Below are 18,121 nucleotides of genomic sequence, written 5' to 3'. Positions count from 1 at the left end.
CTGGGGGGGTCATTTTGGGTCATTATGGGGGGATTTGGGGTCATTACCATGGGACTTTGGGTCCACTTTGGGGTCATTTTGGGTCCATTTTGGGTCATTTTGGGTCCATTTTGGGTCATTTTGGGTGCCACGGGTGGGTGGGTGACTGGGGGTGCACCCATGGGTGCTGGGGGGGGTCATTTTGGGTCATTATGGGGGGATTTGGGGTCATTACCATGGGACTTTGGTCCACTTTGGGGTCATTTTGGGTGGATTTTGGGTCATTTTGGGTCCCTTTGGGTGCCACGGGTGGGTGGGTGACTGGGGGTGCACCCATGGGTGCTGGGGGGGGTCATTTTGGGTCATTATGGGGGGATTTGGGGTCATTACCACGGGACTTTGGGTCCACTTTGGGATCATTTTGGGTCCATTTTGGGTCATTTTTGGGTCATTTTGGGTCATTTTGGGTGGATTTTGGGTCCCTTTGGGTGTCACGGGTGGGTGGGTGACTGGGGGTGCACCCATGGGTGCTGGGGGGGTCATTTTGGGTCATTATGGGGGGATTTGGGGTCATTACCACGGGACTTTGGGTCCACTTTGGGGTCATTTTGGGTCCATTTTGGGTCATTTTTGGGTCATTTTGGGTCATTTTGGGTGCCACGGGTGGGTGGGTGACTGGGGGTGCACCCATGGGTGCTGGGGGGGTCATTTTGGGTCATTATGGGGGGATTTGGGGTCATTACCATGGGACTTTGGTCCACTTTGGGGTCATTTTGGGTCCATTTTGGGTCATTTTTGGGTGGATTTTCGGGGTGTTTTGGGTCATTTTGGGTGCCACGGGTGGGTGGGTGACTGGGGGTGCACCCATGGGTGCTGGGGGGGTCATTTTGGGTCATTATGGGGAGATTTGGGGTCATTACCACGGGACTTTGGGTCCACTTTGGGGTCATTTTGGGTCATTTTTGGGTGGATTTTCGGGGTGTTTTGGGTCATTTTGGGTGCCACGGGTGGGTGGGTGACTGGGGGTGCACCCATGGGTGCTGGGGGGGTCATTTTGGGTCATTATGGGGGGATTTGGGGTCATTACCACGGGACTTTGGGTCGAATTTGGGGTCATTTTGGGTCCATTTTGGGTCATTTTTGGGTCATTTTTGGTCCATTTTGGGTCATTTTGGGTGTCACGGGTGGGTGGGTGACTGGGGGTGCACCCATGGGTGCTGGGGGGGGTCATTTTGGGTCATTATGGGGGGATTTGGGGTCATTACCGCGGGACTTTGGGTCCACTTTGGGGTCATTTTGGGTCATTTTTGGGTGGATTTTCGGGGTGTTTTGGGTCATTTTGGGTGCCACGGGTGGGTGGGTGACTGGGGGTGCACCCATGGGTGCTGGGGGGGTCATTTTGGGTCATTATGGGGGGATTTGGGGTCATTACCACGGGACTTTGGGTCCACTTTGGGGTCATTTTGGGTCATTTTTGGGTGGATTTTCGGGGTGTTTTGGGTCATTTTGGGTGCCACGGGTGGGTGGGTGACTGGGGGTGCACCCATGGGTGCTGTTCCAGGCCCTGGTTCCCGAGGGGGGGTTCTCGGTGCTTCGCCGGGTCTTTGTGGATTTTGGGGGGCTCACCCTCAAGCGCAAGTTCCTGGGGGGGCTGGAGCCCGACAGCGTCCACATGAGCATTGGTACGGGGGGGTTTTGGGGTCCCCCCTTGTGTTTTGGGGTCCCCCCTGTGGCTTTTGGGGTCCCCCCTTGGCTTTTGGGGGGGTGGGGGGCACCCAAGGGGGGGGGTTTGGGGGTTTAATGGGGGTTTTATGGGGGTTTAATGGGGGTTTGGGGGGGGTTTGGGGGGACTTGGGGTCACTGATTTGGGGGGGTTGGGGGCACCCATGGGTGCTGGGGGGGTCCCGGGTTTGGGGGTTCCTGGGTTTGGGTGTCTCTGATTTGGGGGTTCAGGGGCACCCATGGGTGCTGGGGGGGGTCCCTAATTTTGGGGGGTCCCTGTTTTGGGGTCCCAGGAGCACCCATGGGTTTTGGGGGGGGGATCCCTGATTTTGGGGTCCCAGGTCCCTGATTTGGGGGTCAGGGGCACCCATGGGTGCTCAGGGGGGTCCCTGATTTGGGGATTTTGGGGGTCCCTGTTTTGGGGGGGGGGTCGGGGGCACCCATGGGTGCTGGGGGGGTCCCTGATTTGGGGATTTTGGGGGTCCCCTGTTTTGGGGGGGGGTCAGGGGCACCCATGGGTGCTCAGGGGGGTCCCTATTTTGGGGGTCCCTGTTTTGGGGGGGGGGGTCAGGGGCACCCATGGGTGCTGGGGGGGGTCCCTAATTTGGGGCTTTTGGGGGTCCCTGTTTTGGGGGGGGGGGGGGTCAGGGGCACCCATGGGTGCTGGGGGGGTCCCTAATTTAGGGATTTTGGGGGTCCCTGTTTTGGGGGGGGGGGTCAGGGTCACCCATGGGTGCTCAGGGGGGGTCCCTGATTTGGGGCTTTTGGGGGTCCCTGTTTGGGGGGGGGGGGGGGTCAGGGTCACCCATGGGTGCTGGGGGGGGTCGGGGGCACCCATGGGTGCTCAGGGGGGTCCCTATTTTGGGGGTCCCTATTTTGGGGGTCCCTGTTTTGGGGGGGTCAGGGGCACCCATGGGTGCTGGGGGGGGTCGGGGGCACCCATGGGTGCTCAGGGGGGTCCCTATTTTGGGGGTCCCTGTTTTGGGGGGGGGGGGGGTCGGGGGCACCCATGGGTGCTGGGGGGGGTCGGGGGCACCCATGGGTGCTCAGGGGGTCCCTATTTTGGGGTGCAGGCTCCATCCGCATCGACACCCTGGGGGCGCTGACGGAGCTGTCGGAGAGCGGGGGGCGGCTCTTCCCGGTCGGCTTCCAGTGAGCAGCGCCATACTGGTTATACTGGGAGGGACTGGGTGTACTGGGAGGGACTGGGAGGGTCAATGGGAGGGACTGGGGGGGAATGGGATGGGATTGGAAGGGACTGGGGGGCACTGGGAGGGAATGGGAGGGAATGGGAAAGAACTGGGGGGACTGGGATGGGATTGGGAAGGACTGGGAGGGTCAGTGGGGGGACTGGGATGGACTGGGAGGGAATGGGGGGGACTGGGAGGAACTGGGAGGGGACTGGGGGGGAATGGAAAGGAACTGGGGGGGACTGGGATGAGATTGGGAGGGGATTAGGGGGGACTGGGAGGGACTGGGATGGACTGGGGGGACTGGAGGGGACTGGGGGGGAATGGGATGGACCTGGGGGGATTGGGAGGGATCGGGGGGAACTGGGAGGGACTGGGGGGGACTGGGATGGACTGGGAGGGATTGGGGGGGACTGGGAGGGACTGGGATGGACTGGGAAGGAACTGGGAGGGATTGGGATGGACTGGGAGGGAATGGGGGGGAATGGGAGGGACTGGGAAGGACCTGGGGGGACTGGGATGGGATTGGGAGGGAATGGGGGGGACTGGGAAGGACTGGGGGGCGATTGGGATGGGATTGGAAGGGACTGGGAAGGAACTGGGAGGGACTGAGGGGGACTGGGATGGACTGGGAGGGAACTGGGGGGGACTGGGATGGGATTGGGAAGGACTGGGAGGGTCAGTGGGGGGACTGGGATGGACTGGGAAGGAACTGGGAGGGACTGGGATGGACTGGGTGGGACTGGGAGGAAATGGGGGGGAATGGGAAGGAACTGGGGGGGAATGGGAGGGGATTGGGGGGGACTGGGAGGGACTGGGGGGGACTGGGAAGGAACTGGGGGGACTGGGATGGACTGGGGGTACAGGGGGTGGGGTTTGGGGTCTCCCAGACCCATACTGGTCCATAGTGTTCTATACTGGTCTCTACTCGTCTATATTGGTCCTTAGTGGTCTATACTGGTCCCTACTGGTCTATACTGGTCCATAGTGTTCTATACTGGTCCCTAGTGTTCTATACTGGTCCCTAGTGTTCTATACTGGTTCATACTGGTCTATACTGGTCCATAGTGTTCTATACTGGTCCCTAGTGTTCTATACTGGTCCATAGTGTTCTATACTGGTCCCTAGTGTTCTATACTGGTCCCTAGTGTTCTATACTGGTTCATACTGGTCTATACTGGTCCATAGTGTTCTATACTGGTCCCTACTGGTCTATACTGGTCCATAGTGTTCTATACTGGTCCCTACTGGTCTATACTGGTCTATACTGGTCCCTACTGGTCTATACTGGTCCATAGTGTTCTATACTGGTCCCTAGTGTTCTATACTGGTTCATACTGGTCTATACTGGTCCCTACTGGTCTATACTGGTCCACAGTGTTCTATACTGGTCCCTACTGGTCTATACTGGTCCATAGTGTTCTATACTGGTCCATAGTGTTCTATACTGGTCCATAGTGTTCTATACTGGTCCCTACTGGTCTATACTGGTCCACAGTGTTCTATACTGGTCCCTACTGGTCTATACTGGTCCATAGTGTTCTATACTGGTCCATAGTGTTCTATACTGGTCCATAGTGTTCTATACTGGTCCCTACTGCTACTGGTCTATACTGGTCCCTAGTGTTCTATACTGGTTCATACTGGTCTATACTGGTCCACAGTGTTCTATACTGGTCCCTACTGCTACTGGTCTATACTGGTCCATAGTGTTCTATACTGGTCCCTACTGGTCTATACTGGTTCATACTGGTCTATACTGGTTCATACTGGTCTGCACTGGTGCGCAGGTGCTGGCGCCTCTACTGGAGCACGCGGGACGCTCGGCGCCGCTGTTGGTACCGCTGCCGCATCCTGGAGACCCCGCCGGGGGGACCCGGGGACCCCCACCCGCCCACCCCCCCCGAGGAAAACCGCACCATCGCCCACGGTACGGCCGGACGCCTGGGTCCCTCCCGGACGCCTGGGTCCCTCCCGAACTCCTGGGTCCCCCCCCGAACTCCTGGGTCCCCTCCCGAACTCCTGGGTCCCTCCCGAACTCCTGGGTCCCTCCCCGAACTCCTGGGTCCCTCCCCGAACTCCTGGGTCCCTCCCGGACGCCTGGGTCCCTCCCGAACTCCTGGGTCCCTCCCGAACTCCTGGGTCCCTCCCCGAACTCCTGGGTCCCTCCAGAACTCCTGGGTCCCCTATTTGGGTCCCTCCCCGAACTCCTGGGTCCCTCCCGAACTCCTGGGTCCCTCCCGAACTCCTGGGTCCCTCCCTGAACTCCTGGGTCCCTCCCGGACACCTGGGTCCTTCCCCGAACTCCTGGGTCCCTCCCGAACTCCTGGGTCCCTCCAGAACTCCTGGGTCCCATATTTGGGTCCCTCCCCGAACTCCTGGGTCCCCTATTTGGGTCCCTCCCGAACTCCTGGGTCCCTCCCCAAACTCCTGGGTCCCTCCCGAACTCCTGGGTCCCTCCCGAACTCCTGGGTCCCCCCTGACCCCCTTGTCCTTTGTGTCCCCCCAGGTGCCAGCAGCCCGGGGTCCCCCCCCACCCCCCCAGAGGGTCCTCGGGGTCCCCCCAGCCCCCGACCCAGGGGACCCCCCGGCTTCTCACCCAATCGGAGACCGGGGAGCTCGTCCCGCCCCCTCCCCTCCCCCGGTGAGTGGGGACAGGGGACGTGGGACAGGGGGACATGGGGACATGGGATATGGGGACATGGGGATATGGGATATGGGGACAGGGGATATGGGGACATGGGACATGGGGACATGGGATATGGGGCCATGGGGACATGGGACAGGGGGACATGGGACAGGGGGACATGGGATATGGGGACAGGGGGATGGGGGGACATGGGGACATGGGACAGGGGGATATGGGGACACTGGGGGTATGGGGACAGGGGGATATGGGGATATGGGACATGGGGGACAGGGGGACAAGGGGATGGGGGGAGATGGGGACATGGGGACAATAGGGGGACAGGGGGACATGGGATATGGGGATGGGGACATGGGATGTGGGGACATGGGGTACAATGGGCATGTGGGGATAGGGGGACATGGGGGGACAGGGGGACATGGGGACAGGGGGATAGGGGGACAACGGGATGGGGGGATATGGGGACATGGGGACAGGGGGATATGGGGACACTGGGGGTATGGGGACAGGGGGATATGGGGATATGGGACATGGGGGACAGGGGGATATGGGGACACTGGGGGTATGGGGACAGGGGGATATGGAGATATGGGACATGGGGGACAGGGGGACAAGGGGATGGGGGGAGATGGGGACATGGGGACAATAGGGAGACAGGGGGACATGGGGATGGGGACATGGGACATGGGATGTGGGGACAGGGGGACATGGGGACATGGGACATGGGGATATGGGGACAGGGGGATGGGGGGACATGGGGTACAATGGGGATGTGGGGACAGGGGGACATGGGGGGACAGGGGGACATGGGATATGGGGACAGGGGGACATAGGATGTGGGGATAGGGGGACAGGGGACAGGGGGATATGGGGACATGGGACATGGGGACACAGGGATTTGGGGACAGGGGGACATGGGACATGGGGATATGGGTACAGTGGGGGTATGGGGACATGGGGACAATAGGGGGACAGGGGGATATGGGACATGGGGACATGGGACATGGGATGTGGGGACATGGGGATGTGGGGACAGGGGGACAAGGGGACATGGGGACATGGGACAGGGGGATATGGGGACAGTGGGGGTATGGGGACAGGGGGATATGGGGATATGGGGACAACAGGGGGACAGGGGGACATGGGATATGGGGATGGGGACATGGGACATGGGATGTGGGGACAGGGGGACATGGGGACATGGGACATGGGGATATGGGTACACTGGGGGTATGGGGACAGGGGGATGCGGGGACATGGGGACAATAAGGGGACAGGGGGATATGGGACATGGGGACCTGGGGACAGGGGGATATGGGACATGGGGATGTGGGGACAGGGGGATATGGGGACGTGGGGACAATGGGCTATGGGGACAGGGGGACATGGGACGGGGGGATATGGGGATGGGGGGACAGGGGGACATGGGACATGGGGGTGTGGGGATATGGGGACAGGGGGACACGGGGATATGGGGACACAGGGATTTGGGGACACGGGGCCTCACTGACCCCCATGTCCCCTCTGTCCCCATGTCCCCTCTGTCCCCATGTCCCCTCTGTCCCCATGTCCCCATGTCCCCTCAGGCTCCGCCCCCGCCCTGTCCCGTCACATCCTGACGGCGGGCGACCCCGAGTTCCCTCCCCTCCCCCGGCGGGCGCGTCACCCCGTGTCCCCCCCCGCTGTCACCCGCCGGTGTCCCCAACCCCCCCCGGCACCCCCGGGGGGCGACAGCAGCGACGGGGACAACGATGACGACGGTGACAACGACAACGACGTCACCCGGCGCTACTCCCGCTTCCCCCGCACCGTGGTGACACCGCGGGGGCCACTGTGTCCCCTCCCCCCGTCACACATCCAGCAGCTGGACGGCGCGGGGGACGCGGGGGACAAGGGACAACGGGGGGGACAAGGGACAACGGGGGGGTCGCACCTGCCCTCCGACATCCTGGAGTTCGTGCTCAGGAACAGCGTTGGGGACAACGGGGACAACGAGGACGACGGGGACAATCGGGGCGACGCGTATCCCGTCTGGGACGTCACCCGCGGAGGTGGCGCCAATGGGGACGTCACCCGTGGAGGTGGCACCTATGGAGAGGCCGCCAATGGGGACGTCGCCTATGGAGGTGGTGGCCCTGGGGACGTCACCCGTGGAGGTGGCACCTATGGAGAGGCCACCAATGGGGACGTCACCCGTGGAGGTGGCACCTATGGACGTGGTGGCCCTGGAGATGTCACCCATGGAGATGTCACCTATGGACGTGGTGGCCCTGGAGATGTCACCCATGGAAGTGTCACCTATGGACGTGGTGGCCCTGGAGATGTCACCCATGGAAGTGTCACCTATGGACGTGGTGGCCCTGGAGATGTCACCCATGGAGATGCCACCCATGGAGATGTCACCAATGGCCGTGGTGGCCCTGGAGATGTCACCCATGGACATGGTGGCCCTGGAGATGTCACCCATGGAGATGTCACCTACGGAGATGTCACCTATGGACGTGGTGGCCCTGGAGATGTCACCCATGGCCATGGTGGCCCTGGAGATGTCACCCATGGAAGTGTCACCTATGGACGTGGTGGCCCTGGAGATGTCACCTATGGACGTGGTGGCCTTGAAAATGTCACCCATGGACATGGTGGCCCTGGAGATGTCACCTATGGACGTGGTGGCCCTGGAGATGTCACCCATGGAAGTGTCACCTATGGACGTGGTGGCCTTGAAAATGTCACCCATGGACATGGTGGCCCTGGAGATGTCACCTATGGACGTGGTGGCCCTGGAGATGTCACCCATGGAAGTGTCACCTATGGACGTGGTGGCCATGGAGATGTCACCCATGGAGATGTCACCAATGGACGTGGTGGCCCTGGAGATGTCACCTATGGAGATGCCACCCATGGAGATGTCACCAATGGACGTGGTGGCCCTGGAGATGTCACCCATGGAAATGTCCCCTATGGAGATGCCACCCATGGAGATGTCACCAATGGCCGTGGTGGCCCTGGAAGTGTCACCCATGGAAGTGTCACCCATGGACGAGTCCTCGATGGCCTTGGTGGCCCTGGGGACGTCACCCGTGGACGCGGCACCCATGGAGATGTCACCAATGGGGACGTCACCCGTGGAGATGTCACCCATGGACGCGGTGGCCTTGGAAGTGTCACCCATGGAGGTGTCACCTATGGAGATGCCACCCATGGAGGTGTCACCTATGGGGACATCACCCCCGGAAGCGTCACCAACGGACACGGTGGCCCTGGAAGTGTCACCTATGGAGGTGCCACCAACGGCCACGCCGTCCCCCGCGATGACGTCACCGTCCCCCGCGATGACGTCACCGGGAGCCAATGGGGGACCCCTTGGGGACACAAACGCCCCGGGGACGCCTTGGGGACGGGGACCAAGAGGCCACGGCTTGGGGACACCAACGGGGACACCAGCGAGACCAGTGACACCAATGGGGACACCAGGTGAGGGATGGGCCAGGCGGGTCACTGGGAGCGTCCCAGTCAATCCCAGTTGGGTCATTGGGTCCATCCCAGTTGGGTCCATCCCAGTTGGATCCATCCCAGTCCATCCCAGTTGGGTCCATCCCAGCTGGGTCCATCCCAGTCAATCCCAGTTGGGTCCATCCCAGTTGGGTCCATCCCAGTCAATCCCAGTTGGGTCCATCCCAGTTGGGTCCATCCCAGTCAATCCCAGTTGGGTCCATCCCAGCTGGGTCCATCCCAGTTGCTCCCAGTTGGGTCATTGAGTCCATCCCAGTTGGGTCCGCCCCAGTTGCTCCCAGTTGGGTCTATCCCAATCAATCCCAGTTGGGTCCATTGGGTTCATCCCAGTTGGATCCATCCCAGTCAATCCCAGTTGGATCCATCCCAGTCAATCCCAGTTGGGTCCATCCCAGTTGGGTCCATCCCAGTTGCTTCCAGTTGGGTCCATTGCGTTCATCCCAGTTGCTCCCAGTTGGGTCCATTGGGTCCATCCCAGTTGGGTCCATCCCAGTTGCTCCCAGTTGGGTCATTGGGTCCATCCCAGTTGGGTCCATCCCAGTCAATCCCAGTTGGGTCATTGGGTCCATCCCAGTTGGGTCCATCCCAGTTGCTCCCAGTTGGGTCATTGGGTCCATCCCAATTGGGTCCATCCCAGTCAATCCCAGTTGGGTCATTGGGTCCATCCCAGTTGGGTCCATCCCAGTCAATCCCAGTTGGGTCCATCCCAGTTGGGTCCATCCCAGTTGGGTCCATCCCAGTCAATCCCAGTTGGGTCCATCCCAGTTGGGTCCATCCCAGTCAATCCCAGTTGGGTCCATCCCAGTTGGGTCCATCCCAGTCAATCCCAGTTGGGTCCATCCCAGTTGGGTCCATCCCAGTCAATCCCAGTTGGGTCCATCCCAGTTGGGTCCATCCCCGTTGCTCCCACTTGGGTCCATTGCGTTCATCCCAGTTGCTCCCAGTTGGGTCCATTGAGTCCATCCCAGTCCATCCCAGTTGGGTCCATTGGGTCCATCCCAGTTGGGTCCATCCCAGTCAATCCCAGTTGGGTCATTGGGTCCATCCCAGTTGGGTCCATCCCAGTCCATCCCAGTTGGGTCATTGGGTCCATCCCAGTTGGGTCCATCCCAGTTGGGTCCATGCCAATCAATCCCAGTTGGGTCATTGGGTCCATCCCAGTTGGGTCCATCCCAGTCAATCCCAGTTGGGTCCATCCCAGTTGGGTCCATCCCAGTCAATCCCATTTGGGTCATTGGGTCCATCCCAGTTGGGTCCATCCCAGTCAATCCCAGTTGGGTCCATCCCAGTCAATCCCAGTTGGGTCATTGGGTCCATCCCAGTTGGGTCCATCCCAGTCAATCCCATTTGGGTCATTTGGACCATCCCAGTTGGGTCCATCCCAGTCCATCCCAGTTGGGTCCATCCCAGTCCATCCCAGTTGGGTCCATCCCAGTTGGGTCCATCCCCGTTGCTCCCAGTTGGGTCCATTGCGTTCATCCCAGTTGCTCCCAGTTGGGTCCATTGAGTCCATCCCACTCCATCCCAGTTGGGTCCATTGGGTCCATCCCAGTTGGGTCCATCCCAGTCCATCCCAGTTGGGTCCATTGGGTCCATCCCAATTGGGTCCATCCCAGTCAATCCCAGTTGGGTCATTGGGTCCATCCCAGTTGGGTCCATCCCAGTCAATCCCAGTTGGGTCCATCCCAGTTGGGTGCATCCCAGTTGGGTCCATCCCAGTCAATCCCAGTTGGGTCCATTGGGTCCATCCCAGTTGGGTCCATCCCAATCAATCCCAGTTGGGTCATTGGGTCCATCCCAGCTGGGTCCATCCCAGTTGCTCCCAGTTGGGTCATTGGGTCCATCCCAGTTGGGTCCATCCCAGTTGCTCCCAGTTGGGTCATTGGGTCCATCCCAGTTGCTCCCAGTTGGGTCCATTGGGTCCATCCCAATTGGGTCCATCCCAGTCAATCCCAGTTGGGTCATTGGGTCCATCCCAGTTGGGTCCATCCCAGTCCATCCCAGTTGGGTCATTGGGTCCATCCCAGTTGGGTCCATCCCAGTTGGGTCCATCCCAGTCAATCCCAGTTGGGTCCATCCCAGTTGGGTCCATCCCAGTCAATCCCAGTTGGGTCCATCCCAGTTGGGTCCATCCCAGTTGGGTCCATCCCCGTTGCTCCCAGTTGGGTCCATTGTGTTCATCCCAGTTGCTCCCAGTTGGGTCCATTGAGTCCATCCCAGTTGCTCCCAGTTGGGTCCATTGGGTCCATCCCAGTTGGGTCCATCCCAGTCCATCCCAGTTGGGTCATTGGGTCCATCCCAGTTGGGTCCATCCCAGTCAATCCCAGTTGGGTCATTGGGTCCATCCCAGTTGGGTCCATCCCAGTCAATCCCAGTTGGGTCATTGGGTCCATCCCAGTTGGGTCCATCCCAGTTGCTCCCAGTTGGGTCATTGGGTCCATCCCAGTTGCTCCCAGTTGGGTCATTGGGTCCATCCCAGTTGGGTCCATCCCAGTCCATCCCAGTTGGGTCATTGGGTCCATCCCAGTTGGGTCCATCCCAGTCCATCCCAGTTGGGTCCATTGGGTCCATCCCAGTTGGGTCCATCCCAGTCCATCCCAGTTGGGTCCATTGGGTCCATCCCAGTTGGGTCCATCCCAGTTGCTCCCAGTTGGGTCATTGGGTCCATCCCAGTTGCTCCCAGTTGGGTCCATTGGGTCCATCCCAATTGGGTCCATCCCAGTCAATCCCAGTTGGGTCCATCCCAGTTGGGTCCATCCCAGTCAATCCCAGTTGGGTCCATTGAGTCCATCCCAGTTGGGTCCATCCCAGTCCATCCCAGTTGGGTCCATCCCAGTCCATCCCAGTTGGGTCCATTGAGTCCATCCCAGTCCATCCCAGTTGGGTCCATCCCAGTCCATCCCAGTTGGGTCCATTGGGTCCATCCCAGTTGGGTCCATCCCAGTCCATCCCAGTTGGGTCCATTGGGTGCATCCCAGTTGGGTCCATCCCAGTCCATCCCAGTTGGGTCCATCCCAGTTGGGTCCATCCCAGTCCATCCCAGTTGGGTCCATTGGGTCCATCCCAGTTGGGTCCATTGGGTCCATCCCAGTTGGGTCCATCCCAGTCCATCCCAGTTGGGTCCATTGGGTCCATCCCAGTTGGGTCCATCCCAGTCCATCCCAGTTGCTCCCACTGGGTCCCCCCCAGCCCCCTTTGCGTTCCGTGACCTCTGACCCTTGCTGTCCCCACAGGTCCCCGAGTGCCGTCACCGCGGAGCCACCGTGGGAATGCGCAGGTGGGGCCAACGGGGCCAATGGGGCCGTGGGGCCAATGGGGCCAATGGCGATGGGACCCCCAAGTGTCCCCGTTGTCCCCGTTGTCCCCCAGGTGGCAGCTCGGAGGACGAGGCCCCTCCCCCCGCCGGCCCCTCCCCCCCCCGCCCCCAGCTGTGCTTTGAGATCAGCAACGAGGACGGGCTGAGCGTCACCGCCCCCTCCATCGAGGGTGACAGCGCGGGGACAGCGGGGACGATGGGGACGATGGGGGTGATGGGGGCGATGGGGGTGATGGGGACATTGGGGGTGATGGGGACATTGGGGGCAATGGGGTGATGGCGACATTAGGGGTGATGGGGACAATGTGGGCAATGGGGTGATGGGGACAATGGGGGTGATGGGGACAATGGGGGCAATGGGGTGATGGGGACAATGGGGGTGATGGGGACAATGGGGGCAATGGGAACAATGGGGACATGGGGACAATGGGGGTGATGGGACAATGGGGATATGGGGACAATGGGGATAATGGGGATAATGGGGGTGATGGGGACAATGGGGGTGATGGGGACAATGGGGGTGATGGGGACAATGGGGGTGATGGGGATGATGGGGGTAATGGGGACATGGGGGCAATGGGGATAATGGGGACAATGGGGACATTGGGGGTGATGGGGACATTGGGGGCAATGGGGTGATGGGGATAATGGGGACAATGGGGATAATGGGGACATGGGGACAATGGGGATATTGGGGGTGATGGGGACAATGGGGGTGATGGGGATAATGGGGACAATGGGGATAATGGGGACAATGGGGACATTGGGGGTGATGGGGACATTGGGGGCAATGGGGGTGATGGGGACATTGGGGGCAATGGGGACAATGGGGTGATGGGGACATTGGGGGCAATGGGGACAATGGGGTGATGGGGACAATGGGGGCAATGGGAACAATGGGGGTGATGGGACAATGGGGACATGGGGACAATGGGGATATGGGGACAATGGGGATGATGGGGGCAATGGGGGCAATGGGAACAATGGGGACATGGGGACAATGGGGGTGATGGGGGTGATGGGGACAATGGGGGTGATGGGGACAATGGGGGTGATGGGGGTGATGGGGACATTGGGGGTGATGGGGGTGATGGGGACATTGGGGGCAATGGGGTGATGGGGGTATTGGGGGCAATGGGGACAATGGGGGCAATGGGGTGATGGGGACAATGGGGGTGATGGGACAATGGGGATATGGGGACAATGGGGATGTTGGGGGCAATGGGGGTGATGGGGGCAATGGGGACAATGGGGACAATGGGGACATTGGGGATATTGGGGGTGATGGGGACAATGGGGGTGATGGGACAATGGGGACAATGGGGCAGTGGAGTCAATGGGGACATGGGGATAATGGGGGTGATGGGGACAATGGGGGTGATGGGGATAATGGGGACAATGGGGACAATGGGGGCAATGGGGTGATGGGGACAATGGGGGCAATGGGGATATTGGGGATAATGGGATTAATGGGGATAATGGGGTTGACGAGGACATTAAGGACAATGGGATGTGGGGATAATAGGGATGATGGGGACATGGGGGGACATGGGGACATTGGGGATAATGGGGACAGTGGGGACATGGGGTCAATGAGGATGATGGGGACAATGGGGATATTGGGGGCAATGGGAATGATGGGGATACTGGGAGACACTGGGGACAATGGGGGGACATTGAGGACAATGGGGTTAATGAGGATAATGGGAGGATATGGGGGGACAAGGGGATGATGGGGACATTGGGGACAATGGGGACAATAGGATAATGGGGGAATATGGGGATGGGGACACTGGGGAGAATGGGGACATTGGGGATAATGGGGACAATGGGGATAATGGGGACATTGGGGATAATGTGGGGACATTGTGGGGACATGAGGGGGACACTGTGGGCCGTGGTGACCCGGTGGCTCTGTCCCTGTCCCCAGGCGCCTGGCGCGCGGTCACCGAGAAGGTCCAGGAGGCTCGGGCCAACGCCCGGCTCAGGCACCTCTCATTCGCCGGTGAGCCCGGACGCCTGGGTCCCCCCGAACGCCTGGGTCCCCCCCCGAACTCCTGGGTCCCCCCCGAACTCCTGGGTCCCCCTGACCTCCAACTGGGAGCCTCAAAATCCCTCTGTTTCCCCCCCATTTGCCTCGGTGCAACACCACTTCCGGTCCCTTTAGGCACCTCGGTGCCACCTCCAAACCTCCCCCCCTCTGCCCCCGCGACCCCGAACTTTGGTTCCGCCCCCAACTTTTTGGTTCCACCCCCAACTTTTTGGTCCCCCCCCCGAACTCCTGGGGTCCCCCCCCCGAACTCCTGGGTCCCCCCCCGAACTCCTGGGTCCCCCCGCAGGTCTGAGCGGCTCCCGCTGGTTGGGGGTCCAACACGAGGCCGTCGTCTTCCTGGTGGAGCAGCTGCCGGGGGCCGGGTTGTGCCCCCGATACCAATTCCGGTACCACCCCCGCCGGGACCCCCCCCACCCCACACCCCGAAACCCCTCGGGGTGCGCCCGGGCCGAGCTCTACGTGAGGTGGGTGCTGGGACCCCCACCCTGGGCACACGTGGGTGGGGGGGACCCCATAGGGTGGTGAGGAAACCCCCATAGGGTCTTTATGGGTCAATGGGACCCCCATAGGGTGACTGGGACCCCCCCATAGGGTGACTGGGGACCCCCCCATAGGGTCTCTATGGGTCAATGGGACCCCCATAGGGTGACTGGGACCCCCACATTGGGTCTGTATGGGTCACTGGGACCCCCATAGGGTGACTGGGACCTCCCCATTGGGTCACTATGGGTCCCCCATAGGGTGACTGGGACCTCCATAGGGTGACTCGGACCCCCCCATAGGGTCACTATGGGTCCCCCATAGCGTGACTGGGGACCCCCCCATAGGGTCTTTATGGGTCAATGGGACCCCCCCATAGGGTCTCTATGGGTCACTGGGACCCCCATAGGGTGACTGGGACCCCCATAGGATCACTGTGGGTCACTATGGGTCACTATGGGTCACTGGGACCCCCATAGGGTGACTGGGGACTCCCCCATAGGGTCTCTATGGGTCAATGGGACCCCCATAGGGTGACTGGGACCCCCCTATAGGGTCTCTATGGGTCAATGGGCCATCTCCGTGGGGCACCCATGGGTGGGTGGGGGGGTCACCTATGGGTGCTATGGGGTCTCCCATTGGGTTGGGGGTCACCCATTGGGTTGGGGGTCACCTATGGGTGCTATGGGGTCACCCATTGGGTTGGGGGTCACCCATTGGGTTGGGGGTCACCTATGGGTGCTATGGGGTCTCCCATTGGGTTGGGGGTCACCCATTGGGTTGGGGGTCACTTATGGGTGCTATGGGGTCACCCATTGGGTTGGGGTTCACCCATTGGGTTGGGGGTCACCTGTGAGTGCTGTGGGGTCACCCATTGGGTTGGGGTTCACCCATTGGGTTGGGGGTCACCCATGGGTGCTATGGGGTCACCCATTGGGTTGGGGGTCACCCATTGGGTTGGGGGTCACCTATGGGTGCTATGGGGTCACCCATTGGGTTGGGGTTCACCTATGGGTGCTATGGGGTCTCCCATTGGGTTGGGGTCACCCATGGGTGCTATGGGGTCTCCCATTGGGTTGGGGGTCACCTATGGGTGCTATGGGGTCACCCATTGGGTTGGGGGTCACCTATGGGTGCTATGGGGTCACCCATTGGGTTGGGGTCACTTATGGGTGCTATGGGGTCTCCCATTGGGTTGGGGGTCACTTATGGGTGCTATGGGGTCTCCCACTGGGTTGGGGGTCACTTATGGGTGCTATGGGGTCTCCCACTGGGTTGGGGGTCACCTATGGGTGCTATGGGGTCACCCATTGAGTTGGGGGTCACCCATTGAGTTGGGAGTCACCCATCAGCTTGGGGGTCTCCTATGGGTCCTATGGGTCTCCTATGGGTGCCGTGGGGTCACCCACGGGTGGGGGGCACCCATGGGTGGCTCAGACGCCCCTCCCCCACAGGAAGTGCACGTTCGACATGTTCAGCTTCCTGGCCTCGCAGCACCGGGCGCTCCCCCAGGGGGCGCCGCGCGACGAGGAGGACGACGACACCCAGCTCAAACCCCCCCGGTGAGCCCGGACGCCTGGGTCCCTCGGACGCCTGGGTCCCCTCCCAAACTCCTGGGTCCCCTCCCGAACTCCTGGGTCCCCCCCGAACTCCTGGGTCCTCCTGAACTCCAACTGGGAGCCTCAAAATCCCTCTGTTTCCCCCCATTTGCCTCGGTGCAACGCCACTTCCGGTCCCCTTAGGCGCCTCTGTGCCACCTCTAAACCTCCCCCCCCTGCCCCCGCGACCCCGATCTTTGGTTCCGCCCCCAAGTTTTTGGTTCCGCCCCGAACTCCTGGGTCCCCCCCGAACTCCTGAGTCCCCTCCCGAACTCCTGGGTCCCTCCCGAACTCCTGGGTCCCTCCCGAACTCCTGGGTCCCCTAGAACTCCTGGGTCCCCCCTGCACTCCTGGGTCCCCTCCCAGTCTCCTGGGTCCCCTCCCCGAACTCCTGGGTCCCCCCTGCACTCCTGGGTCCCCCCTGCACTCCTGGGTCCCCCCTGGCTGGGGGAGGAGCCCCCATTGGTGTGGTGGGAGGGGCTGTGGGTGGGGCCCGGACGCCTGGGTCCCTCCCGAACGCCTGGGTCCCCCCAGCCGCGCCGCCAGCCTGGAGCTGCCCCTGGCCATGAGGTTCCGGCACCTCAAGAGAAGCCACCGGGAGAGCGTTGGGGTCTACCGGTGGGTGACAATGGCCCCATGGCCCCCATTGTCCCCATATCCCCATGGCCCCATGTCTTCATCTCCCCATTGTCCCCATTGTCCCCATTGCCCCCCATTGCCCCCCATTGTCCTCATTGTCCCCATGATGTCCCATTGCCCCCCATTGTCCTCATTGTCCCCATGATGTCCCATTGCCCCCATTGCCCCCCATTGTCCTCATTGTCCCCATGATGTCCCATTGCCCCCATTGCCCCCCATTGTCCCCATTGTCCCCCATTGCCCCCCATTGTCCCCATTGTCCCCATTGTCCCCATTGTCCCCATGATGTCCCATTGCCCCCATTGCCCCCACTGTCCCCATGTCCCCATTGATCCCCATTGACCCCCACTAATCCCCATTGACCCCCACTGATCCCCATTGACTCCCCTTGACCCCTATTGATCCCCATTGATCCCCATTGACCCCCATTGTCCCCATTGTCCCCATTGTCCCCATTGTCCCCATGATGTCCCATTGCCCCCATTGCCCCCACTGTCCCCATGTCCCCATTGATCCCCATTGACCCCCACTAATCCCCATTGACCCCCACTGATCCCCATTGACTCCCCTTGACCCCTATTGATCCCCATTGACCCCCATTGACCCCCATTGATCCCCATTGACCCCATTGATCCCCATTGATCCCCCTTGGCTCCCCTTGACTCCCCTTGACTCTCATTGGCCCCCATTGCCCCCATTGACCCCCATTGATCCCCCTTGATCCCCATTGACCCCCATTGCCCCCATTAACCCCCATTGATCCCCATTGACTCCCCTTGACCCCATTGACTCCCGTTGACCCCATTGACTCCCATTGATCCCCACTGATCCCCCTTGACTCCCCTTGACTCCCATTGATCCCCATTGACTCCCATTGCCCCCCATTGTCCCCATTGATCCCCATTGATCCCCATTGACTCTCATTGCCCCCATTGACTCCCATTGACCCCATTGACTCCCATGGACTCCCATTGCCCCATTGAC

At 61.0% G+C, this 18,121-nt stretch overlaps 1 protein-coding gene across 6 annotated transcripts in view; it reads left to right on the top strand.

Moving 5' to 3' along the window:
* KMT2B (lysine methyltransferase 2B) overlaps nt 1–18,121 on the top strand; it is a 61,425-nt gene that overhangs the window by 40,060 nt on the left and 3,244 nt on the right. For 5 of the 6 annotated variants that reach the window (XM_071800553.1, XM_071800554.1, XM_071800555.1 and 2 more), the window contains 13 exons: nt 1,541–1,661; nt 2,775–2,853; nt 4,682–4,821; nt 5,401–5,535; nt 7,125–7,619; nt 7,665–8,699; nt 8,745–9,012; nt 12,285–12,328; nt 12,421–12,537; nt 14,298–14,372; nt 14,707–14,884; nt 16,355–16,462; nt 17,033–17,116. In XM_071800553.1, coding sequence (XP_071656654.1) covers nt 1,541–1,661; nt 2,775–2,853; nt 4,682–4,821; nt 5,401–5,535; nt 7,125–7,619; nt 7,665–8,699; nt 8,745–9,012; nt 12,285–12,328; nt 12,421–12,537; nt 14,298–14,372; nt 14,707–14,884; nt 16,355–16,462; nt 17,033–17,116 — 2,879 coding nt within the window. The remainder of the gene's footprint in view (nt 1–1,540; nt 1,662–2,774; nt 2,854–4,681; nt 4,822–5,400; nt 5,536–7,124; nt 7,620–7,664; nt 8,700–8,744; nt 9,013–12,284; nt 12,329–12,420; nt 12,538–14,297; nt 14,373–14,706; nt 14,885–16,354; nt 16,463–17,032; nt 17,117–18,121) is intronic. The other variant, XM_071800552.1, reaches the window with a different exon arrangement.

This window comes from Patagioenas fasciata, chromosome 31 (genome assembly GCF_037038585.1).
Source record: "Patagioenas fasciata isolate bPatFas1 chromosome 31, bPatFas1.hap1, whole genome shotgun sequence".
Lineage (NCBI taxonomy): Eukaryota > Metazoa > Chordata > Aves > Columbiformes > Columbidae > Patagioenas > Patagioenas fasciata.
The sequence above is the reverse complement of the archived record's forward strand: the minus strand, read 5'-3'. Positions and strand labels throughout refer to the sequence as shown.